The sequence below is a fragment of the Panthera leo genome, chromosome D3 (genome assembly GCF_018350215.1).
Source record: "Panthera leo isolate Ple1 chromosome D3, P.leo_Ple1_pat1.1, whole genome shotgun sequence".
Lineage (NCBI taxonomy): Eukaryota > Metazoa > Chordata > Mammalia > Carnivora > Felidae > Panthera > Panthera leo.
In genome coordinates this window covers 23,362,343-23,388,537 of record NC_056690.1, presented here as the reverse complement: position 1 = coordinate 23,388,537, position 26,195 = coordinate 23,362,343, and the positions used below count along the sequence as shown (strand labels likewise).

The 26,195-nt window shown below is 50.8% G+C and overlaps 1 protein-coding gene across 6 annotated transcripts in view; it reads right to left on the bottom strand.

Annotated features, from left to right (window-relative positions):
• Positions 1–16,584, bottom strand: part of AP1B1 (adaptor related protein complex 1 subunit beta 1) — an 85,745-nt gene extending 69,161 nt beyond the window's left edge. For 3 of the 6 annotated variants that reach the window (XM_042911548.1, XM_042911550.1, XM_042911551.1), the window contains exon 1: positions 16,408–16,584. In XM_042911548.1, the coding sequence (XP_042767482.1) occupies positions 16,408–16,571 (164 nt within the window). In that variant the 5' untranslated portion in view covers positions 16,572–16,584. The remainder of the gene's footprint in view (positions 1–16,407) is intronic. The other 3 variants (XM_042911552.1, XM_042911555.1, XM_042911554.1) reach the window with 3 other exon arrangements.
• Positions 16,585–26,195: the final 9,611 nt, after the last annotated feature.

Genomic DNA, 26,195 nt, shown 5'->3' with positions numbered 1-26,195 from the left:
ATTGAGAGTGTAAGCCCAGGTCTGTGGGCCTCCAAAGCCTGGGCTCTTTTCTCTGATGGATAATGGAAGTTGGGGAGGGCCCGGGGACATGAGGGAATGGACAAATCCATACCAACAGCTAGAAGGCCCTTGATGGACACCTCAGAGGCTATGGTAGGTCTATAAGGTGTGAATTTGGCTAGGTTGAATGACATTTCTCACAATTCCCTTCCCTGGTTGGGGCACAGGAGAGGTTCTTATGAAAGATTTAGGGGGACAGAAGTGAAACGGCAATGCTTTTTGTAGCTCCCACATATTGAAGCGGAGGGACTGGCTCATTTTGTGGGCATGAGGCTGATGCGGGCTGGTTGGGCCCAAGGATCCAGAGGGAGGGGGTCCCGCACAACTAGCCAAGAGGGTCCTTGGCTTCACGCAGGATAGGAATCAAATGCAATCCAAGAAGTGAGGGCAGAGTTTATTAAAGATAGGGAGTGTGTGTAGATTTGGACAGAGCATCCAGGAGACTTGGAAAAAGGAAAGAGTGAGTTTCATCTTTGCTTGGAGTCTGGGGTTTTTATTGAGGTCTATGGTCCAATGCCTGTGCCTTCTCAGGCACCCATGAACAAAGACAACGGTTTAGGTGTCCACCATAAGTCACTTATGCCCTGAAGCCAGGGGTCTTGGTGTGTCAGAGGTCTTGGAAAATGTTCATGATGACCCTGGTCACTCCTTAGATGTTATCTGTTGTGCTGGAAGACTCCAGAGAAATCATCGATTTCTTGACCTTTACAAGGAGGACATACATTACCTGTACAAGAAGGCATGTGTAAGGCAGGGGGCAGGTCCTAGCAAGAACAGAAGCAGAAAAAGGAACAAAAAAGCAGTTCTTCATGGGGGTTCCTTCAGTTTCTCTGTCTCAAGGCAGTGGCAGGTCTGCAACTGCCTCTCCTACCCTGGGATCAGCATTCAGCTTTGACACTTGCTAAGCCAGGTGTGTGTGTTTAGATCTATGAGAAGGGCCCTGGTCTCTCCAGAAACCCCACATACACCCCTCAAGGTTGGCAGCAGCAAGAACCAATCGGGGTTCCAGTCTGCCCATGTGGGTTCCAGCTTGTTCCTGTGGATCCCAGAATGTTCTTGTCCTTCCCATACATGATATACCTCTGCCCTTGCTGACAGCCTGCTCTATGTCTTCAAGCTCCAGCATCAGACTCGATGACAATATCCTTGCAGAGACTGCTTAAGCGGCTCCCATAATTGCTCAAGTTCAAACACCTGGGACAAATCCCTTCCTCTCTATGGCCTGGTATTTCTGCTTGACCCCTGACTGAATCAGAGGAGGGACCCTGGGTCAGAGCAAGCAGGTTCTTAGAGCTCAGGGCCTCCAAAGGCCATCAGTGTGAGGTCCTCTTGACAGACCCACTCAGACAGAGTCCAACTCTCCTAACTTCCCTGTCACTCTCTGTGGCTGGAGGAGGACAGACTTTTGCCAAGCTGGCTCCAACAACAAAAAGCCACAGTTACCTGCCATCCCATGGATTTTCCTAAGAAAAATGAAAGGAAACCCAGAATCCTACATAATAAAAACCAGATCCTCTGTATCACAAGGGGTACTGTGGTAAGTGGGCATCCCAGAACTGGGACACCCCGGGGACCAAAAGGGTGATGAGAGTCTGGGGATGAGGTATTAACACCCCACCGGGATGGATCCTATGCTCCATAGGAGCACAGTTCGGACCTTAGCACCACGGTTGGGACACTCAGTGGGGTTGGAGCACCTGGGGGGCTCAGTTGGTTGAGCGTCCTACTTTGGCTCAGGTCATGATTTCACGGTTCCGGAGTTGAAGCCCTGCATCAGCCTCGCCGCTGTCAGCATGGAGCCTGATTCAGATCCTGTCTCCCTCCGCCCCTCTCTCTCTTTCTCAAAAATAAATAAACATTAACAAACAAACAAACAAACAAAAAAAGAGACACACATGTGAACCGGGCTCCCAACTGGGGCAAAGCAGGACTTCCATGATGCCGACCCTGAAGCTGAAGCCCTAGGTGGCCACCAGAGGGCTCTCAAGCCACGTCTAGGAAGAAAGTGGCATCCTGAGGCTGTGAGGTAGAGGAAGCCTCCAGGATAGAGCAGTGGGGTTCTCCAAGGTGGAACAGGACAAATTTCCTGTGCAAGGCGGCCAGCCACATCTGTAGGAACTCTTGGTGCTGTAGCTGCATCTGTTCCACCTTAGGTAGCTGGGGGGATAAGGCTGGGTTAGTGCCCCTTGGGACCCCTGTTGGGGCTACATTCATGGGAAGGCCTGACACTATCATCATTGCAGGGTGGGGAGGCTGGAGGTGGCAGGCCTGACTCATGAGGATTTCTGATACTCCCTCACGGCTCACCAACTGTGTGATCCACCGCCCCCTGTTCAGACCTCAGTTTCCGCATCTGTACAAGGAGGCTGGATCGGATGATCATTCAGGTGGCTTCTAGCCCATCGGTAATAATGGTGATGATGGTGGTGATGATGACAGCAGTGACATTTGCCATGCACTCAGTATGTGCCAGACTCCACACTAAAATCATTCAATTCGACTGTCTCCCTTAATCTGCACGATAACCCCGTGGGGTAGGCACACCTGTCATCCCCATTTTCATAGGTGAAAACATGGAGGCTCACACAGCTGGAAAACTGTTGGGCTAGGAGAGAGATAATACAGCTAGGAAGAGCCCAGCCCAGAATCACATGGACCTGGGCTTGGACCCAGATTCAGCTGTTTTTAGCTGTGTGACCCTGAGCAAATCACTCACCCTCTCTGTGCCTCGGTCTCCTCTGATGCTCATTCCACAGGGCTGCCACGAGGACCAAAAGCAGTAATGCCAAATGCCTGGTATACAAGGAGCACACCACATCGATCACTGTTCCATATTAAATGCGTTATTATCTGTGGCTGGGATGTGAACCACAATCTACTTGGTCCTCAGCACCAGCTCTCCACCCTCTCAGTAAATCCCTGCTGAAGCAGGAGACGAAATGCTGTCTGGGTTGAGGACTTGGATTTCATGACAGGCTCCGGTTGCCACAGCCGCATAACAGGCCTGCCAGGTGCCCAGAAAGCTGCTTGGCCCCATTCTCGAGCCAGATGGGCCTGCCCCCCGGGGAGGGGGTGCGGCACAAGCATTCTCACTCACCTGGCCAGCAGCCTCTGCCACCCCATCCTGGCAGGCCCAGAGCCAGCCTCTGCCCCAGCAGCTTCCCATTTGCTCCTCACCAAACTCTCTGCACCTCCTCTGCAAGGCTCACCCACAAGATAACAGGATACCTTATAACCTCCCATGGGCTGCCCTTTGAAAGATATCCCTTCTCTGTCCCTCCACCTTAGCCTTACCCAGATCTCTTACCCAGTAACCCCCAATCTGGCTGACTCCTTTGCCCCCACCCAGCTCACCTGCCTGAGTACCAAGAAGATGCTGTTCTCAAAGAGGACGCTGCTGGTATTTGTGTCTGGTGGATGCCATCAGGGGATAGGGTTGGCAGTGCCTCTGGTCTCCTGGGTCCCTACCATGTGGTTTCTACTAAAGCTGCTGTTCTTTGCACACAGGGTAGCCCCCTGAGAGTGGAGGGGCTGCTGCCTTTCCAGTGCCTGACATAGCCAGGCACACAGTGGGGCTCATGAGAATGTGAATGAATGAATGAATGAACGAATGAATGAACAAGCGAACGAATGAATCGAGTGAAAGAAAAAATGAGGCAGGGTTGGGTTTGGTCTTTGGATTTGGGGGACTCAGGGGCTCTCAATGGCACTGGGAACCCTGGATCTGTGTCCTGGCTCTGTCTGCCACCACTCAGCAGCTGTGGGGCCTTGGTCAAGGCTCTCAACTTCCCCAAGCCTGTTTCCTCTTCTATAAACCAGGGAGAGTAACAGTCCTTACCCCTTGGAGCCAATGTGGAGACACCATGGAAAGAGGTGAGCACAGCCTGGTACTGTTATGATTACCCACCCTGTGAATGCCCACCTTCCTGAGCCACCAGAATTAGAGGAACTAGAGGTGGGTTTGGAGGTGCAGGGGTGATGCTCATCTGATAGCGAGGGTGCCGGCATGAAACTCTGACGGTGAGGCTTCTGTTGGCCCAGCTGGGTAGGGACGTGGGACAGGAAGCCAAAGGTGTGAGCCTCCTGGATGGTTCAGTGGCCCAGCCCTGTTTACACTCCGCCCAGTGTGGCACATGGCCGCTGGCCATTGCTTCCTCACCACCTTCCCATCCGGTCCCTTCCGATCCAGTCCCCAGAGGGAGCCTTCAAATATTGCATCTGAGACATGGTGAGCCCCTGCCTGAACCCTTCTCGAAATTTCCCTGGTCCAGCTCTCCACATGGCATGATGCTCCTAGCCTCTCCCTTCGCCTACCTCACCCTTCTGCTCTGAGCTCCAGCCATCTGGACCTCCTCTAAAATTCCTCATGTCATTCTACCTGTGCTGGTCACTCTGTCCTTTGCCCCTTCTCTAGCAACTTCTTGCTACTAGCTCAGTAACAAGAACCTGGCCAGGCCCTTTTCTCAGCATCCTCTCCAGGGCAGGGATCCCAACACCAGCTGGGTAGGGGTCAGGGGGTTCTGATCCCAAGAGTGCCCTCTGACCCCACCCTTTGTCCATCCCCATGTTCTAGGCCTGAACCTCAGAGGGCTTTCCTGAGCCCAGAGGAGCCAGGCCTGACCAGTAGCTGGCTCACTGCAGGCACTGCGGATGGCTCCCTTCCCAAGTGCTGCACCAGGCTCTTTCTCTGTAACCTCCAGCTCCTGGTGGCCGTAAATCTTGGCCTGGCAGGGACTGCAGAAGCCCTGTCTGCTAGCTCAGGCAAGGCTGACTCCCTCACCCTCCTTCTGGTTCCGCAGGGCGCAGTTCCTCTCGGGGCCAGGGCAGGGTGCCCAGGGCCAGCAACTGCAGCATTCTCCCTGTCATCCTTCAAGGCCACCCTGAGGGGCTGGGCTCCCCACTCACCTGCCTTTCCCCTCTTGGCCTCGTTTTCTCCAGCTGAAATACAAGGGGCTTGGGTCCGAATCTTTTTAGAAATTCTAATGATACTCATAATCACCATCCCTCCACTCACATACACAAAACACAATTTCGCATTAAAACTTTACCAGTCGCTTCCCCCACAGATCTGAGTGGTGAGGAACCTCTGTATTTCAAGAGCTACTGTTACTTGCAAAAAGCAAGTTGCAAAACAGAATGTACAATCTTCTTAAAACATAAATATTAACACTTACTTGTAAATGCATAAAAGAACCTGGAAGAATATATATAATAAGTGGTTCCAGAGCTTATCTCTGGAAAGTAGGGTTGCAGGGCCTTTCACTATCTACTTCAGACATTTTTGTAACTGAATATTTTTTTTAACAAGTGCATGCTACTTTGAGGGATTTTCCCCCCATTTAAAATATAATCCTATGATATTATCACCAACAATCTCAAATTCTCAAGACCATTGATACTTTGGTTGAGCAGAATGATAATGAGCACTCAGGTTTCTGAAGTCTGATTGACAATAGATTAGCAGGATTAAGCCATGACTTGACACTTACCAATGGGTTCCTCGGAGCAAGGTAATTAACCTATCTAGGCCTCACTTTATTCTCAAAAATGGGGTTAGTAGTAACTCCTACACCTCAAAGGATTTCTTACATTGGCAAGAAGAAAAATGTAACCATGTCTTTTTTTTTTTTTTTAAGGAAAGACTCTTTTTTTTTTTTTTTTTGAGAGAGAGAGAAAGAGCTCGCACACACTAGCGGGGGAGATTCTCTCAACCAGGCTCTGTGACCAGCCCAAAGCACAGCTTGATCCCAATGACTGTGAGATCATGACCTGAGCCTAAACCAAGAGTCGGATGCATAACTCGACTGTGCCACCCAGGCACCCCTAAAAGGAAAGGCTCTTGAGTGAGGCAGACTCTTAAGACCCTGCCTGGGTCCCCAGGGGAGGTGTCACATCTTGTAACTGCTTTCATTGGCCCTGGCCAATGTCTTCCCAGTTGTTGGGTCTCACACTGGACCACTGGAAGGTCCCCACAGGGCTAGGAGTCCATAGGACAAATGTGGCTAATGGAATCTGGCTTGTACTCTTGTGTCTGGCACCAGTTCAGCAATGGGGATATAAAAAACCCAGACATCACCTCATTGCTGTTTCATCAAAAAAGGAGACTTTCTCCCTGCACATCCCTGCAGAGGACAAATTCTTGCTGGCTGTGTGGCCTGGGAGGGAGCAGGAAGAGAGGTAGGAAGAATCTGGGGAGTTCTCCCCATCTTGGGGGTCGGAGGGCAGCCTGTGTCATCGTAACAGCCATGGGACTGGCCCCTTGGTAACCATGATAACCTAGGTAACCACGCACTGTGTGGGCACCTGACAAGCATAAACCTCTCCTCCCCTCCCCACATCCTATGAGGGAGATACTGGCATCCCCTTCTAACAAGGGGTGAGGGTCCTTGTCTGAGGTCACTGAGCTACGGTGGGGATTTGTCTCCAGTCCAAGTGACTCCAAAGCCAGTGTTCTCAGCATCTTGGGAGCCAAGAGGCCTGTGGCATAAGCACAGATCTCCTCAAATGCCATGTGTGACCTTGGACAGGTCTGAGACCCTTCCTGAGTATCGCCTCAGGGATTTTCAGAGGAGAACTTCAGGCCACCCAACCTCCTCCTCCAGGATAGTTCTGCCATGAGTTAACATGTTAGGCTTTCCTGGAAGATTTGGTATGAACAAAGGGCCTGACAGCCTCAGAAAGAAAAATAAAACAAAAAGCAAACAAACAAAACCTCCACAGGACCAGAGAGTCTCCAAGAGCTAGGGTATTCCCATAGTCCTGGATACCCGGTGTGCTCTTTCTAAAGGCTGATCCAGCCCTGTCAGTTCCCCTGGCCCTGCCTGTTCTGTCCACCCGGCTCAGGGTCCTCATGGCTTCTCGTCTATCCCTGCTCTAAAGGACTTGGGGGTCCCTTCATGCCTCATTAGGTGCTGGTCAGAAAACTGGAGACTCTGTAAGCTTTTCAGGACTCCTCAGCTGGCCTGCCCAAGGCAGTGCCCCAGCATGACTCGGCAGAGGTGGGCCTTGCTGACCCCCATGCCCTGTCTTCCTCTCCTCTCCTCTCCCCTCCCCTCCCCTCCCCTCTCCTTTCCTCTCCTTTCCTTTCCTTTCGTTTCCTTTCCCTGTCTACAGGGTCATTGCCAGGACAGGGGGCTCAAGGATGTTTCGGGAAAAGTTATGAATCCAGATTTTTATGTTAAATCACCCAGCTGTCAGATATTGACAACTGTACCAGTCATTTGCTATATGACCTCAGACCCATTCCCTGCTCTTTCTCTGCTTTTCTTGGCATCCCAAGTGCTCATTGGGAAACTACATTTCCCAAGCTCCTCTGCCAACGGACTCTGGTTAGGTTCAGCCAATGGGAGGCATTAAAGAAAGACTGGCAGGTAGGAAGAGGCCAGGGTATTTCCCAGCTCTCTGTGCAGTGCCTGGATCTCCTCCAAAGCCACTGTGCCCTCCAAAGCCAGCCCATCCTCCATGTGTCCAGGTCACAAGTTTGGGTAACCACCCCCTTACTGCCTCCTATTTGGCTTTTCAAAATTGTCGCTACTAACCCCCATAAAGTGGTCTCTGTTTTTGTGATAACAGCAATTGATTCAAATCCTCTTTTTTCTGCACTTTTTAATCACAGTGTAATATATATAACATAAAATTTACCATTTTAACCATTTCTAAGTGTACAATTCAGTGGCATTAATTACATTCACAATGCTGTGCAACCATGACCATTATTTCCAAATGAATTTTTTTAATACCCTTGGTTGGGGGAGGGGCTGAACCAAGCTGCTCCACAGGCCACATCAGCCTGTGGGCTGACTGCTCGTGACCTTGGCTTTGCAGGTGGCAGATATTCTCTCATGTATTCCCCTGCCTGAGCATCCCAAATCTCACGATATTAATGGGAAAGGACAGATGACCCCAATTCCACACAGGAAACTGGAGCTCAGGCAGGCCATGGCTACTGACCAAGACACCCCATTCCCAGCCCTATGCTCTTACTCCCAGCCAGCTTCCTGTTAGCCCCCTTCCCCTGGTCTTCAAAACTCAAACCTCCACACACAGGTCCCCTGCTGCTCTGCCCCCCAAGACAGTAAACTCCTGCCATGGGCTTCCCCTCAGAGTGTCACCCGGGGAGTAGGATAGGGGTGAGATCCTTGGGGTCTACATACCCAAGGACACCACTCTCTGGGCACCAAGTAAGAGTAATAATAATACCAACAACAACAATAATAATACAACCTAATGTTTATTTACATTCAATTCCTTCGGCATGTAGAAAGGAAGGGAGAGCTGAGGATCTTGCATCCCCGCTTTCCAGGGGTCAGATAGAAATTTGGAAAAGCTCAGAACAGAGGCCTTCGTAATTAAAACAAGCCGACTACCAACTTATCGGGGACCTATTACATTCCCCAAGCAGGTGCTTTGTCTCTTAATCCTCATGAGTGTCCTGAGAGAACAGAGGCTCCTTAAGGAGGCAGGCCCATCTGGTTCCACAGCAGGAAGGGGTGGAGCCGGGACTCGGACCCAAGTCTCCTTGTACCCAAAGACCATGGCACCTCCATACCCCTGTGCTCATTCTCGCCTCCCTGCCTTTGCATGAGCTGTTCCCCTACGCTGGACTACCACGAGGGATAGTAAATTGGACGTCAGACTGTGTTGAAGGGGTCCCCCATGGCTTGCCGCAGCCCTTCTGCCATTGCCGGGCAGGGCCCTGGACCAGTGCCCAGGCTCTGCTGCAGCCTGAGTCGAGCGAGGCAGGCCCTCAGCCAACTGCTGAAGAGGCACAATGGCAGTGGGGAGAGGGAACTCGGGCAGAGGACAGAGGCTTTTGGGGTACCCAAATCTCTGCCAGGGCATGGTGGGCACTCTGTGTCAAGCCCTGAGCCTCTGTGGGTGACGGGGAATCTCATAGGTGTGGGTTTAAACCTGGCTCTGAATAACACAAACCCAGGTTTGTCTGTGAACACACAGATCTGCTCTGAAGGACATTTGTGAATCATCCTAGTCGCCTCCAGGGGAGGAGCTGGGTGGCTGGGGACAGAAGATAGGGAGGCTTTTCATCATCTACCCTTTGGGCCTCTGGGCTTTTAGCCATTAATAAATCATTTAAAAAGTTTAAACTCTGGTAAATCACTGCTGTGTGACCTTGAGCATGTCACTTAACCTCTCTGAGCTTTTATTTCCCCAGCTCTAAAATAGGGTTAATCATAGCACTTACTTCATAAGGAAAGAGCAAGGCATAAGTGAAAGTATTCACACACCGTGCTTAGCATGATGCCCGAGACACAGGAAAAGCTCTTAAGTGGGACTGCTATTATTATTATTAATATTGCTATTACTACTATTGGCCATTTGCCTGTCAGACCTCAAGTAAGGGCTACTGCAAAGTTCTCTGACACCTTCCAAAGTCTCTTCCTCGAGACTGAGGCCATCCCAGCAAATGCCGGCTCTGTTACTGTGACTTGGGTAGGTCATGTCACCTTTCTGTGCCTGAGCTTCTCCCTCTATGAAACAGAGATACTAGAACTTGCCCACTATTCACAAGATTATTAACAATCAAGACTTACCACATATGGTGGCAGGCACAGGGGGTGCCAAGTTGAGGGCAAGGGGCTCACAGTCTGGTGGGAAGGCACCTAAATTAACAGATGCTTGGGGCACCTGGGTGGGCCAGCTGGTTGAGTGTCCTACTTCGGCTCAGGTCATAATCTCACAGTTTGTGAGTTCAAGCCCCAATTGGGCTCTGCTCTCAGCACAGAGCCTGCTTCGGATCCTCTGTCTTCCTCTCTCTCTGCCCTTCCCCCCCGCTTGTGCTTCTTCTCTCTCAAAAATAAATAAACATTAAAAAAATAAATTAACAGATGCTTGCGACAAGAGAGATAAGTGGGAGATGGGGGAAAGGGAGAGAAGAGAGGCCAGCAAAGGAGCCTAACCCAGCCAGGGGTGGAAAGGGCACCAAGGAAGCCTTCCTGGAAGAGGTGTTGCCACAGCTGAGCACTGAAGGATGACTAGGAGTTGGTCAGTCAGAGGAGAAAGAGAGTCAGAAAACACACTGCAGGCAGGGGAAGCTGTAAGAACAAGGGCTAGAGGTGTAAGACCCAGTGGGCTGTTCCAGAACAAGCAGGAAGGAAATGAAGCCAGGCCCACTGAGGGCAGTGGGAAGATGAGGAGATGTTTTTGTCACCGACCTCAGAGGACTGTCTGGTTTCAGACACCAGGTCTACGAGTTATCTGCTATGTAACCTTGGCCAAGGTACTTAACTTCTCTGTGCCAAACGAGGCAAACAGTGCTTACCCCATTCTGTTGTCGTGAGGGTAAAAGTGAGTTAATTCACGTAAGGTGCTTAGAACAGGGGCTGGCACACAGCCCTGTACTGCTCTGCCCTCCACAGGCCCAGGCACGCAGTGGCCTTCAAGGAGACTAAATTATTTGCTGAGTGGATGAACAAATGAGCAAACAGGGTGCCAAGTCCCAGGACCCCTCTGCTGACCCCCGGGGGTGGAGTCTGCTCTGGCCTCCCCGCTTTGTGCTCACCACACACACTTTGTGCTGGGATCACACAGATCACCTGGAGGCACACTGATGCTCCTGTCCCCCGCACCACCTGGGAACCACCTCAGCCACAAAATGTCCATCGCTAGTTCATCCCCCATCCCTGACACTATCTGCAGGGACCTCTACAGGAGAGGCCCAGATTTGGGGAGCTAAGCTGCACTTTGAAGGGGAAGGAGACCCATGTTTATTGTCACCTGCTAGCGGTGTGTCTGGCACAGGGGTCCACCTCCAATAACTCAGGTCTGACTCTTCTGATTTTACAGATGAAGAGAACGAGGTTCAGGAAGGTGAGGACTGGCCGGGGCGGGGGTGGGTGGTGGGGGGTGGTGGAGATGAGTCCAGCCCAAGGTTGCAGGCTCCAAAGCTTGGCTTCTCCACCACCCCCATCACCCACCCTATCTTAGCTCTCTCCTGTTTGCCTGGCCTGGTTGCTGAGGTCACACAGGAGACCTAGTTTCAAGGTAAAAGGTTCAGGGTCGGGGGGAGTTAAAAAGAAATCAGAAGGATGGATGTCAGTGCCGACACTTTCAGGATCATTCACACTGTACAAATGGGGAAACAGACCCAGAGAGATTCCATGAACCACTCTGAGGTGCCCAGCCCATTCATGGTAGGGCTGTGGTGGGACCTTGACCTTACTCTCAATACACAACGTGTCTCATTATCCCAGGTGCCTGGCAGGCTGTAGCCCGAGACAACCATGCTGTCTGCAGATGGGAACCAGGAAAAAAGGGGGAAGGAGTTGTCAGCAGGCAGTTTTGGGGGAGAGCACTCTGAGGGAGCTGCAAAGCAGGCAGTGCAGGTCCAGAGTGGAGAGTAGCACCCAGCAAGGGAAAGCACACCCCTCTATCCCTGCCCTCCATCCACCACAGCAACAGGGATGCTGCAGATGCTGCTGCGGCCCTGGCTGAGTCGCCAGCCAGCCTGGCTTACAGCTCTGCAGAGGGAGGGATGTGGGAGGAGACGCTGAGCCAGGCTCAGCTTGCTCTAGCTCAGCTCCAGCCGCAGTGAGAACAAAATGCCCAGAAAGGCCTCCCAGGGGGCGGCCTGGTGACCTTACCCTGCAGCTGGGTGGAAGGAGAGGGGTTCAGTTCCCTGCTTGGCCAGACCTGCAGGTCCAGAGAAAAGGGTCTTAAAGGAAGGGGGCAAGAAGGGGGCTTGGGGCTGCACAGAGGAGAAGCTTCTTCAAGCCCCAGGGCTGGGTCTGAAAAGGACAGTACCAGGAAGGGGCATCTAGGCCCTGACCTGGGGACTTGATCATCTAGGACAGGGACAGGAGAGATGGAGACCTGACACAATTCACCATGTAACAAGATAGCTGAAATGGGGTGACAAAAGGCACTTGATCATGATATTAATGATAGCAATTAATAATAATGGTTCCCACGTATTAAGTGTAGTCACTGGGCCAGTCACTGTAAGCCTCAGTTCAGCTTCACCCAGGAGACACTATTTTTCCCCTTTTCACAGATAACTGAGGCCCAGAATGATAACATGACGGCTTGATCAATCCTAGCCTGGGAGACCCTTGCGTGTCCCTCCACCCAGGCTCCTCTGAGGTTCAGGGCTCTGGTTGTTGCCAGCCCTGCTCTATCCTTTGCCCAGTGCCTTAAATGCAATCTGCACTCAGTACTCAAGACGAATGGATGGGTGAAGCCAGTCCCACCTCGGGCAGAGAGAGGGAACATGCAATCTCCCCGCCCTTCTCTGCCTAAGTGGGGATGCATCCAACCTTGTGTCTGTATCTGGCAAAACTCAGTCTGATCTGAACCTCACAGTGTCTCAAGAGGTGGCCAAAATCTGGAAAATCACCCCATTTCACAGATGAGAAAATTGAGGCTCAGAGAGGTTATGCGCCTTGCTTTGGGCCCCTAGCCAGCCGGTGGTGGGTCAGGCTCCTTCCCCTCCTCCTGGAGTCTATCAGCCCTCTCTGAGGGAGGGCTGGACTTGCTACTGGGAATAAACAGTGCCAGTGATAGCTAACATTCAGACAGCACCTACAATGTGCTGGCATGTAGCATCTCATCGGATCTTCCCAACAACCTTTTGGTTTTTTGTGACAGTCTACTGAGATATAATTCACACACCATCCATCCAATTAAGCCACTTAAAGTGTACAAGTCAATGCTTTTTAGTATATTGTCGTGCAACCACCACCACAGTCGATTTCAGGACATTTTCATCCCCACAAAAAGAAACCCCATGCTCCTGAACAATCATCCTTCGATTCCCTCAACCCTCCAGCTCTAAGGAAACCATTAACCTACTCTCTTCTTTATACATCTGCCTATTCTGGACATTTCACATAAATGGAGTCATATAATATCCAAAAACTTTATGAATGGGTTATCTTATCCCCATTTCCCAGATGGCAGTAACTGAGGCTTAGACAGGTGAAAACCTTACTGAGGGCCTTTATAAACAATTTTTAATGCTTATTTATTTTTGAGAAAGAGAGAGAGAGCTGGGGAGGAGCACAGAGAGAGGGAAACAGAGGATCCAAAGCAGGCTCTGCACTGTCAACACAGAGCCGGAGCAGGGGCTTGAACTCACCAACTATGGGATCATGACCTGAGCCAAAACCAGATGCTTAACCGACCGAGCCACACAGGTGTCCCACCAAGGGCATTTCATGAAGCAATGATGGGTAGGCTTGAAACTCAGGCTCACCTGACTCAGAGGCCCTGCTCTTTGTCATTAACTCCACCAGTCAGTGAAAGCTAGAGCTCAAGGACCACCCCGCTCCTCCCCTCCCTTCTACCTGAACCCAAGGCCCCACCCCTAAATTCCTCCATCACATCGGGGGTTCTGCCAGGGACCCTTGTGGTTCTCCCACAACCTCTGCTACCCTCCAGGCCTCAGCGATGCCATCTCCTTTGGGACCTTCTCCCCGATTGCTCACCTTTCTTGGAGCTCCCACTGCCCGTGTGCATTTGCCCGTGGAAGACTGGGCAGCCAGGCTCCCTCTCTGTGTGGGAAGCAAACTGAGGCCCTGAGGAGGTGTTTGGGGTGACCTAGTGAGACCAAGTAGAAAGGGGACTGAGGCCAGATCCTCGAGTCCCACACCAATTCTCTCCCCACTGGCCTATTCCAAAGGGGAACCCTTAACCTCCTCCATCCTCACCCCACCCCAAAGTGGTGCCATTGAGCGTATGGGAAAGTGGAGGAAACTGACGCTCAGAAAGTCTAGTGACCTGCCCGAGGCTATAGACACGGAACCAGGCTTCACCTCCTGATTCCCCAACTTGCCCCCCCCCCGCCAACATACTGGGTCAGGAACAGCAATTTGTGACTCCCATAGCCCCTGGACTTGCCCTTCTATCAGCCCTTATAAAACTGGTTCCTTATTTGTTCGTGGTAAGAGGAGGTGGGACTCCTGTCTTTGTGGCTGTATTTCCAGTACAGGCCTAGGCCTGGGCCTGGAACAGGTCTCAAGAAATGTTTGTTGAACAGATGATGGAAGAGAGGAAGGAAGGAATAAGGTTTGGGGGGGGGGGGGGGGTTCAGCTGCCTGCCCAGAGTCACACTATGCCATTTACTAACATCAGTTCTTCTGACTCCTAAATCGAGAACTTCTGGCATTTTGGGGTCCTGCACCTCTTGGACAACCACTCACACAATCCTACACACAGTTCTGAGGGCTCCTGGCCCCCTGTAGCTCACTCACAGGCCAGGAGTAGCATCTCTATACTGCAGGTGGAGAATCCTGTCCTATGTCACACAGCCCTGTCCTGGGGACACGAGATATGAATGCACTTCATAAAAGCCTGAAGCATAGCACGCACGTCAGCTGTGTCATCTTCAACCGCGAGCCCGCACCTCGCTGCAGCCCCTGGCACACAATGCAGCAGTCCTGACACCATTCCTCTGCCTCTTTTGTCCTCAGACGGCCTCTGCCCCACCCCGGGGGCTGCCGCCAGCCAGGGACGTGCAGGAATGCCCGTTAGTGCTACTTCAGCCACCATCAGACCTGGCAGCCTACACTAGCAGTATTAGGGACGGGGCCGCCTATATCTCTTATCTGGGTCCCCTGCTGACTCAGCAGGACCCTGCGTCTCCTCCCTCACCCCTAACACCACCTTGGTCTCAGGGGGCAGAGGGTGGCAGGGTCCAAAACTCGGGAACTCTCCCAGCCCCAGGATGGCGCAGCAGACAGATGTTTTTTGAGGGTTTTCTAGGCCAGAAGCGGTTGTCTTTTTGCTTATGTTTTCCACCAAATCTCAAATGAAGCTGGTATTATTAGCACCCCATTTTACAGATTCAGAAACTGAGGCATGGAAAGAAGAGGTCGCTTGCTCGAGGTGCTCTGAGGGGAAGTGGGAATGCTAGCACTCAGCCTTGGGTTGGTCTGACCTCAGCAGTGGGCTCTGTACCATTGGAGGAGTAAGCCTCCCCCAGAAGTTACTCCTGATTGGAGGTGTCTGCTCCCCCTCACCCATGTACAGTATCTGTCCTTGGAAGTCTAGCACCGGGACGTTCTGAGTGAAGTGGCAGATTTGCATTCATTAGAAATTCTCAGGAGATGCATGTTTTGCTGAACCTCAACTTGTCTCTTCATCTACGGTCATAAAATATTAAAGCCAGAAGGTGCCACTGCAATTAGGATTGTCTAGTCTCTACATCTTATGAAGGGGAAACTGAGGCTCAGCGATGCAGGGGACTTGGCCAAGGCATTCCCAAGTCGCAGATAACTGGGAACAAACCCAGGACTCTAGACATCATGTCAATGCTACCTAAAAGTCAAAGAATGTGAGCTCAGGAAACAATCAATGTCCAGGGTCTTCTGGCCCAAACCTCCCATTTCACAGAAGGGGAAACTGAGGCTCAGAGGAGAGTGGGGTAGGAGCGATATACAGGCAGGCAGAATGCACCATCAATGAACCCGAAAGTCCCAGTTTTTTTAATAGTGTGACCTGAGACACGTGAGGTGACCTGAGTCTAATCTGTGAAGTAGAAATAACGAAACTTACAGTGTAGGGTCACTGTCAGCGGTATAAAGGATGCTGGCCCTTAGGCCGGCACCCGACACATACTTAATACTGGCAGGCCCTTGTCATTTTCCCCGTCTGCCATCCTGCCTTCCAGATCAAACATTTTTCAGAACAGTGTAGTGGGTAAGACTGTGGACCGCTGCTCCAGCCACCTGTTAGCTGGGTAACCTTGGACTGGTTACTGTTCTGTGATTCTGGGCCCCAAATACCTCCTCCATTCAACGGGATGGCAAGTACAGTACCTCCCAGGCAGGGTTGTGGCGAAGTGGAAGTAGCACATGTGATGGGCTTCGTGTAAAGCCAGGCACGCAATAAGTGCTCAGTAAATCTGAGCTAACACTATTACTTGTTACTTGCATGGCCATGTCTCATGTCTGTCCCATCCCAGGCTGCAGGGTGTCTGCTCCACCAGGAAGGGGCTAGTCCCCAACCTCTAGGACTCTTCTGTCTCAGGACTGCTAATGCAGCAAGGGAAGGAGATCCCAGGGCTCTGCGCGGCCACACGGGATAGCCTGACCCAGCTCTGATTTCTCGGTGCCTGCCTGGTGACAGGAATTCTGAAAATACTGGACGAAATCCCGTTTTTTGCAGTCACGGAAGTGTCCCGAGCCCCCATTTTACAGGTGCAGAAACTGAGGTCTGAGGAGGGGGAGGGTGCTGCTCACAGATGCACGGGTGCCCTCGTTTGTGGCACCGTCCCCCAGGGACGAGCTTCTGCAGCAGGAACCCCTCCCAGAGCCCCGCCTCCTCTGCTTGGGGGTGGGCTTCTGGCCCTCCCCGACGCACCGCGGCGTCCGTAGGGGGGACGTTACTCACAACGAAGGAGACGACGGCAGCCAAGGCCGCCTCCACCTTCCCTTGGTCCCTGGGGATGCCTCTGACCCGATGCCGCGGCGACTAAGGCTGCCGGGAAGTCGGGTGCGGGCTGAACGTCGCGTTCCCGGCTTCTCCGAGCCCGGGCCTTGGGAGGAGCGCTCCATAATCTTCCGTGGCCGGAGGGAGCGTTCGGGCGTTTCCGGCGCCGAGGGGCGGGGCTGAACGTGACGCAGACGTCACCGTCGCTGCCTGCAGAGGGCGCTTGTTGCGCGATTCGTTCAAGTCGGATTGTGGGCCAAGCATCCAGGAGGCACAGGAATCAGCTGTAGTCGTGGAACCTCGGTTTCTTGCTCTGGAAAGTGGGTTTGATGACAAGTCTGGTGAGGCCGCAGTGGGACCTGGATAAATTTATGAAAGGAACTAGAAGAAACATTGATAAATATGCAGTTACTTAACCTTCCTCGGTTTGTTCATCTGTAAATGGGGATAATTGTACCTTCCTGCCCTGTGTATATTGTGAGAGTTGCAAACTGTGGGAAAAATGCATATCAAGGGCTTGGCACCTTGTAAGCACCCAGTAAATGGCAATATTTGTGGTAATAGGCAAACTGCCCTGCCAAGCCAGGAAATAATGTCCAAGACTTGGTTCCTGTCCTCAAGGAGCTCCAGTCGTAGAACCAGAAACAAAGCAGCTGGGAGCTGCAGTGAAAGCACTGGCTCGGAATCAGACCTGTCACTGACCACTTGGACCTCAGTTTCTTCCTCCTTTCTCTAGCCTGGCTTCCTTGGATTCTGGCTTGTGAAAAGCAGTCCAAGATGTATTATAATTAGATTCATAAAGTGGAGTAGAGACTTTGCAGTGTCTACAGACTCTAAAGTCACCACCAATTGGCATTTATTCATACAACAAACTTCACTGAGCTAATACTCTAATACCAGATCCTAGGGAAGCAATATTGAGTAGAGATGGCTCTTGCCCTTGGGGAGCTCACAGTTCAGTTAGGAGCATATAAACAGCCCTCTAGGATAGTGTTGGGCTAGAATGAGGGACAGGGAGAGGAACTGTGGAAGCCCAAAGGAAGCAGCTATCAAAACTTTGGCAGTTAGGGAAAGCTGCTGAAGGAGTGGATAACAAGAAGTAGCTGAAGGATGGAAAGGAGTTATGTGAAGGAAGGGTAAAGAGTGACTACTGGAATGAAGGAAAGGATTTCAGACAAGAAGCTCATGGTGAAAGAGAATGTGGCAGAATCCAGAATTCCATGGAGGCAGCCCTGGAAGGCAGAGGAGATTTGGACAGAGAGGGATGTGGGCAGGGGAGGGCATACCAGTTCTCTCTGTCCATTCCATCCAGTCCTGCCCCCTCCAAAGACACCACGAGGGAACATGCTTGTGTCCTTCCATCTCTGCCTCAAGTACTTATGTCCCCACAGCTGCTTCACCCACTGCACACATCCTGAGCCCCAGGTGCAAGGACCACTCCCTGCACCCACAGGCCAGAAGACACAGGTGCCAGGGACTCCAGCACATGTCATCATCTAGGACCCAGGACATACACTTACGTAATGAGTAGGGCATAAGGCACATGGAGATGGAGGAAGGCTTAGGGTGGAGCGATGAAGCAAGAAGGCATTCCTGGGAAAAATCTAGTTGTGAACAGACAGGAAGATAGGACAGGGTGGCTATCTAGAGCCAGACTGTGAAGTTTTGTGCCTGGCAAGTGGATTAGCCTCTCCAGGCCTCACTTTTGTTACCAAAGCTTCTTAGAGTGGATGTGACACCATAATGAGAGAATGTATATAAAAGGCAAGAGCAGGAGCTGAATCAGTGAACTTGGTAGGTTGGTTGAGAACAGATCCAGAGGCAGTTCTGCTCTAGGGACACTGGCATAGAATGCACATCCCCAGGACCTTCAGCAAAGATTCTGACTCAAGAAGATCAGGGTGGGCCTGGGAATATGCATTGGTGACCAGCACTGGGGCAGAACTATTTTTAAAATTTTAATAAAAAGCACATTATCTCCACTAATTCCCCCTAAGAGCAAAGACCTCAAGTTCAGCTCTGTCTCCTCCTTCCTCCACCACTAATCTCCCCAGAAGCCAGGAAGCAGTCAGGCACCCGGCAGAGCTTTTTATGTGTAACTGAGTCCCCAGTCCAGGTCCTCCCTAGGCGCCTGGCTCAGGGCAGAGGAAGAGGTTTCAGAAACTTTCCTGGCATGTCTCCTCCATGCTGGCATTTGGTGCTTTTGGGTGGTCCCCGTGTGTCTTCACGCAGCTTGACTGCAGAGGGACAGGCCAGGAGGCGGCTGCCCCCAAATAAAGCAAGCTTCATGTCCACCAAGCCCAGGGCTGTGCCCACTTGCAGGGGCCTTTTTAAAGCCCAGTAATGCCTCATTTACCTGCTAACACCGACCATAAGGAATGACCTTTTATCAACTGGTAGTTCTCCCCTCAAGTCCCCAGAGCCCCAATTTAAACTCATTGGCATATAATCTTTCTAAAATTTACTATGTGCTGCCTTCTCTTCTGGAATAAAGAGATGAAACATCACTGAAACCTTTTTTTTCCTGAGACCCATTGTGGAAACTGGAAAGTACAGGAGGTTTAGGTGTGAGCCACAGCCCCTCCACTACTTTGCTCTGTGACCTTGGCAGGTCACTTACTTTCTCTGACCTAGATCTTCTACTTTGTATTAGAGGATACCCTGCAGATCTAGTGAAGTTGTTGCAGACACCACATATGTAGGTGGCTAGCACACAGCAGGCAGGTGCTCACCACATGGAGGCTGCCAAAATTGTTTTCTTGATGACTCCAGATCTTCACTGTGAACATCAATTATGGTTCCATGACCACTTTCTATTTATCAGTCTCTCCTCTGGTCAGGTCATCCAGAAGGCTGAGTTGGCTGTCATCTTAACTTCCTGACTATACTGTCTGGAAAGCCTCCTCCCCCAGAGACAATGCCAGTTCTCAATGCCCCTTGCTTCCCCCAAGGTTACAGAAGGAGTGCCCAGAGCAAAGCCCCAGTCAGCTGTGATGGAACTGGGAGTGTTGGGTCCATTTCTACAACAGTGGTCCTATGGGAACCTAGTTGGGCCTTCCCATGAACGTGAGAGGTGGTAGCACAATCCCGTAGTTCATTATACCTGCTGCAATTGAATCCGTTAGACTTGAGTTCAAATCCAAGCTCCGCCACTTTCTAGCTGTGTATCCTGGGGCAAGTCACCCAACCTCTCTTGGCCTCCAATTCCCAGACCATGAAGTGGAGATAGTAACAGTATCTATCTACATCATAGGGTTACAGGGATGAGCAAGGCCAGAGGTAAACTCAGACGCACCTCCTCCCCTCTTTAGCTAAGAGCCTTCATTCCTATTGTTGCTTAGCCTCTTGCTCTATGTTACAAGAATATGACAGCATGTGTAACACAGAAAACCTCACCCAGCTGCTAGAACTGGTCCCTTAGGAAAGCCCAATGAATCACCTCACTCCTAGTCTAGGAACCACAGCCCCAAATCATTCATCTATGATTACCCATAAAGGGAACTGGAGCAGGGGACATGGGGCGGATCAGTAAATCCACCCACCAGCCCATGACCTTTGCAGCAGAATTCTGCTTCCCACTTGGTGCCACCCCAGGGTGCAGACAAGTGGGCAGGCAGGCCTGCTGCAGGCTTTCATCAGCTGCAGGCAGGTTCCCTGGTGGTTAACCTGTGGGTGGACACTAGGAGGAGGAGGCTTATGGCAAAACTGCACGTAGTTCCGTTTTTTGTTTCCTTCATAAAAGGAGTAGGAGAAGGGAGGCTGCCTCCCTTTACTATAAATCAAGCCCTGCAAAAAATGGGACATCTCTAAGGAGGGGGGAGGAAGAGGGCAGAGATAAAGAGGACAGAGAAATTGGGGGAAAGGAAGAGGGATGTGATAACAGGGAAAATGAAAGGGGAAAAGTGGATAAAGGACAGGGAAAGGGGAGAATGTGGGGGCACGATGAAGGGGATGAGAGACAAGGAGAAAGAGAAATGCTTAGTTTTTTAAATAAGTCTATATACTTGATCTTAGTCAAAACCTGAGAAGCAATCTTCATAGATACGTGCAAAAAATTGCTGAAGTCAAAAAGGAATACTGAGGGAGACGGCAGCGGAATAGACAAGGCTGTAGCCCCAGCAAAACTGAGCACACAGCTGGGCTCACTAGGCTCCAAGCTTGAGGGCGGGGGCGAGGGCGGGTGGGGGAGTGAGGGCGGTGTACAGGGCACGTTTTCAAGCCCCCCTTTCCCCTTCCCTCCTCCCTACTGGGGCCTGAAGAGCCCGGCAGCCTGGGAGCTGTCCAGATTCCTGGTGCTGAAATGTATAGGCTCTTACTAGCCTGTCAGACAGAACTGCTCAGCCATTGGACAACTACTTGTTAAGCACCTACCATATGCCAGCTATTGTTCCAAGTGCCAAGGAAGGCAGCAGTGAATAAAACCGACAAAAATCTGGGCCCTTATGAAGCTTACAACCCATGGAAGAAAACAAGATAAGAGAGTAGAACTATCCATGTTATGTCACTTTTTTGTTGTTGTTATAAATTGTTATAAATTATTGTTTTCAAACAAAGGTCATTTAATAAAACACAACCCTAATTAAGTAATAGCTGGTGATGGATTTTACATCTGATGCCAACACACACACACACACACACACACACACACAGTATGTTCTATGTATGTGATTTGTCATTTCGCTTTTAACAAAGTGCTAAATCAGTTACAATTTTCATACAATATTTAATGTGGGAAAAGGGACACATTTTATGGAGAAAAATAAAGGAGGAAGAGAATGAACAGTTTGGCAAATGCACCCCTAAACAATGGTCACATGCTGCTCTCCAGAGAGGTGACACAGTGGTACAGGATGCCAAAGTTGGGAGTGAGCCCTTATATAAAGGATGTGCTGACATTGGGTCACAGGTCACAGGGACTTTCAGTTGAATGACCCATCAGAGGCCAGACTCCAACCCTGGCCTGTCCCCTCTCTGGGTGATACTCATTCCTTCAACCTCAGGCCATCTGGGTCCCTACTGTGCCAGAGAAGTGAGTTTCCACCCTGTGTGTCCAGCACCAGTTTAGTTCTGGATGATTTGAGACACTGGGCTCACTTCTGCTTCATCAGTGGGTTAACTCAGGCAACTGACTTCCTCACTTTACTCATCTATAAAATAGCAACAATGATCCTTGCCTAGTGAACAAGGGTTGAGGAGGTACCAAGGAGAAAGTGGTGGCTGAGTTCTCTTTGCTATATACATGGCGGGGGAGGGGAGGATTCCCCCTTACTGAGGCCTCATTCTTTAGAGTCTCCAGTGCTCAACACAGGGTCTAACCCCATAGATGCTGAATGAATGAAGTGAGTGACATTAATGTTTGGTTGATGTTCATGGAGAACTGCGCTGCTTTATCCTTCACATTGAAGCCCTGTTCCTGAAGAGCACTAATCTTATGGTCCACAGGGGTTCTGGATAGTTTTGCCCCAAGCATCTTTGCTACAAGCATTTTTACCACATAACTAACTGGCCATGAAACAATTTTTCCTTAAAAGATAAAAAAAAAAAAAAATAACTGGCTGGCAGTTTGGTTTGATAGTTTGTTGATTTCATCAACTAGCTGACAGTTTGGTTTCATTTCTCCATTGACATAGTGCTCCCGTTTGTATATAATATAAACTGCAGCCATTATAATGGTCTATACAGTTGTGCAGTCTTTTTAAAAAATTTTTAAATGTTTTTTAAACTTATTTTTGAAGTAGGGAGAGACAGAGCATGAGCGGGGGAGGAGCAGACAGAGAGGGAGACATAGAATTTGAAGCAGGCTCCAGGTTCCAAGCTGTCAGCACAGAGCCCGATGCGGGGCTCGAACTCACAAAATGTGAGATCATGACCTGAGCCGAAGTCGGACGCTTAACCGACTGGGCCACCCAGGCGCCCCCAGTGGTGCAGTCTTGAACCCACATTTCCCATAGAACTTTGGGATGCCTATCAGTGGTCATGTGGCAATATGCCAAGAACAAACAACAGAGTAGAAGGCTTTCACAATGCAATACAAAACTCAGTTACAAATATGCATCCTAGTATTTGGAAATGGATACCTCTCTTAATGAAGGAAAAACTGTGATGCTAAATGAGATGAATCAGCAAGCAAAAAATGTGTAATACTATGAACAAATGACTTTGAGGTAAGTGCTTAGGTACAATCCACAAAATAAAGTCAATTATTTGCAGTATTGCCATGAATGTACACACATTTAAAATGCATTCAAATATTTTTGTATTTTGCAATAGTCTTTTAAAATTTTGTTTCTCAGTGGCACCTAGCTGGTTCAGTCAGGATAATGTGTGATTCTTGATCTAGGGGTTGTGAGTTCAAGCCCCACGTTGGGTGTAGAGCTTACTTAAAAAATTGTTATTCATTTTTCATGTTTCATTATGTCCTTTTAAGTGAATGTCCTTCTTTTATTTTTCGTGATTTTGTCTAAGAAAAACAGACAAGATCCAAAGGAGCCCAGACGGCAGCCCAGGAAGAACACAGGGGTGTTCTGAGTGGGTCCTTCAGTGTGGACTACCATGGGAGACACTTGGGGTCAAGAAGGACTTATGGTCAAACAGGCTTGGGCAACTCAGCACACTCCACCTACCTCAGGAGATTTTCAGTGTTCATTGCCAGTCCAAGCTCCAGGAGCCCTATTTAACTCATTTAGCCATGAAACTCCTCTTTTCCTCTCCTTTTGGAGGAACACTTATCATCCTCAAGAAGGTGCCTTAGGAAATGCTGGACTAGGATTTGGGAAGGACTTGAGGATTCTTGTCGCAGGGAGACAATTTTAGAGGTTTATGGGATTCTGTAACCTCCATGTTTTGTGTGTGCCTATCACACAGTAGGTGCTCAGTAAACATATAATGGATGGATGGATGGATGATTATGTTGTTCTCATTTCCAAATGGTAAAAATTGAGGGGAGGAAGGTGAAAGAGATGTGAAGCCCAAGGACTTAGGACAGAACCATTTTAGTTCCTTTTAGACCACAAGTTTGGCTGGAGAACTGATGGAATTCATTCATTCATTCATTCAACCAATGACAACATAGAGTGGTTAAGTGCAGTGTGGTAGATTAGCACTAAAGACTCAGAGAGGATAATTAACTAAATGCAGGGGTAAAGGAGGCCAGAAATGGCTTCCTAGATGTGAGTCAAATGGGCCCTTTGGAATAATGAACTCAGGGTTCCCACTCTCATGTTATTTTTCCAACCACACAAATCATGCTTGGGATTTCTTGCTTGGAATCCACAGGCAGCTGTGATCCCATGGTTGTAACGCCCTGACCTTGATAGAATCCATCTTGGCCCCCTCCCCTCTTTTACCCAGCCCCTCTCACCACTCTCCCTTGCTGTCAGCTGCACATCCTACACATGCAGAGGATATATCTGCATTATGCAGATGACTGAAAAGATTCAAAGGAGTCTGGCTCTTCTGGCAAAGTTCCAAGCAGAATGACAAGTAAATGGGGAGCCACTTGAGAGCATGGAGGCCCTGCTCAAGCCCCCCAGATGCCATTCTCAGAAGCCTCGACCAGACACTCACCTCCATCCTCCCAGCACCGACTGCAAACCAGCCCCTCTGCCCCCTGCAAACAGACTCATGACTGGATCTTTAAATGGGGGGAAAAATGCTTCATCATGTTCTGCTTCCATTCGAAACTAGAAACTCCCTTCCCCCTCCTTGCTCCTCCCAGGCGCACTCTCCTTCCAGTAAAACATGGTTAAAGGGACAGCACCATCACTTCTTCATCTCTGAGGGTCTGCTTAGAACCAGCGGTCTGGGAATGAGGCAGAGGGCAAGGGGAAACAAACTGGCAGAGGTCTTTTCTGGGGGGATCTATCTGTCTCCATCCTGGGGATCCCACCAAAGGAAAACCAGTGTAAAGTGGAAGTGTAGTGGGGGTTGAGATAAGTGCCTCAGGGACGCTCAGATCTGGGAGGAGAGGCTTAAAGCTCCCTCCCAGAAAAAGACTGTGGGGGTCCTTTCAGCTATCAAAGGAGGAGTGGGACAGCCCAGGTGTGTGTAAGTGGGAGAACATCATAGAAAACATGGGACTGGAACCCCTTGCAGAAGATCAAGGGGCTGTGTCCCTGACTCCCAGAGTGACCCCGCCAGATTATTCACCGCCCCCTCCTCGGTTTTCATCTGCATAACACATACGCATACCTCCCTCCCCTCCCCCCCCAAGGAAAAGGCAGAGATTAACCCCTTTTTCCCCCTAGAAAGAACAGACCCTGTCCTCGGTGCTGAAGCGACAGACGCAGCCTGCCCCCACTCCCAAGGAATTTCACATGAGAATGAAAGCCCAAGAAAAAGTCATAGAACACCAGCAGCTGCAGGGCACCCCAAATTCCAGGGACCCCTTTTCTATCTGACCCTCTGTTAGGGCTTATGGGGGTAAGGGATTTTGGTACCCTGAAAGCATTCCACCACTTAGCTGGGGGCGAAAAGGGATGCCTATCGCCGCACCCACTTCTCTGCTGTGGGAGTGGGGAAGAGATGACAAAGTCGAAGTGGAGGGAAGATGGACTTCCTAGTTGTGCGAAAGCAGCTGCCATATCCACGGGCAGTATATGGGTCCCCTTTCCTAGTTCAGCCAGAGACACCCCCCCCCCCCCACACACACAAAGCAAAAGCTGGGGGGGGGGGGAGGGGGTTTCTAGTTGCAGCCTGTCCCAGGGCAGGGCCCCCTCTTGGTACAGACAGGAAAATCAGGGGTGGGGGACACAGCTTGTCCAAGGTCATTTGGCCAGCAAACTGTGGAGCTGACTTCAGTGTGCAGACCCTGGCCTGAATTCTCTCTCACACAGCCCATGTTCCTCCTGCCTATTCATGGCATCCTCTGCCTCTTTCACTGAGGGTCCCCCTTGCTGGGGCCAGCTGCAGAGCCTACCTCCTCCTATACTGTGGAGACCACTGTGTCTCCCATCTGGGCTCCCCTTTCACCATCTTCTGAAGTGTTTCCCATACCCCCAATTCAGGGTAGCCTTGCCCCCCTTCCCAACTCCAAGTCCCCCTCCCCTATTCCGCAGCCGGCTGCAGTTTCTTGAGGCCTCTCCTGGTGGGTCCCAAGCTATTAGGGAAAAAGTGTACCTCCATTCAGGAGTCTTCTATCTCTACCTTCTGCAGCACCCATCATGAGTCCATTTAGGATTACTTTGCTCCCTCCCTTATTCTGGGCCATCTCCAGACACGCTACACCCCCTATCTGAAGGTCCTAACTTTCAGGAAAATTTTGTGCCCCCCCATTCAGGGGTCCCCTCATCCTACTGACTACAGAGTCATCCATCACTCCATCCCAAAGGCGACCTGCCCCTATTCCCACCAGGACTCCTTGTCATCTCCCCATTTCGGACCCCTTTTCTGTTTCCGAACACAGTAGCAGGGTCTTCGGACTCGCACCCAGGGGTCCCCGCCATTCCACTCCAGGAGTCCTCTACCCCCTAACTCGATCTCAGGGTGGTCCTCTGACGTCGCGTTGATTCATTCCCCTTCAATCCAGAGTCCCCCTGCCCCGCCCCTCTCACTGCGGCGGAGCTGCCGGACCCGGGCCGCGGGGGAGGAGGGAGAGAGGGCGGGGCCCTCCTCCCCCGCCCCCCCCCAACTGCCTAGGGGCTGGACCCGACCGGGCTGCTATAAAAAGGCCGGCATCCCAGTGCTGCCGCAGTGCCGCCCGCCCCGTCTCGGCCTCGGGCTTCCCCCTCCACCGGCGGCCGCACCTGCTC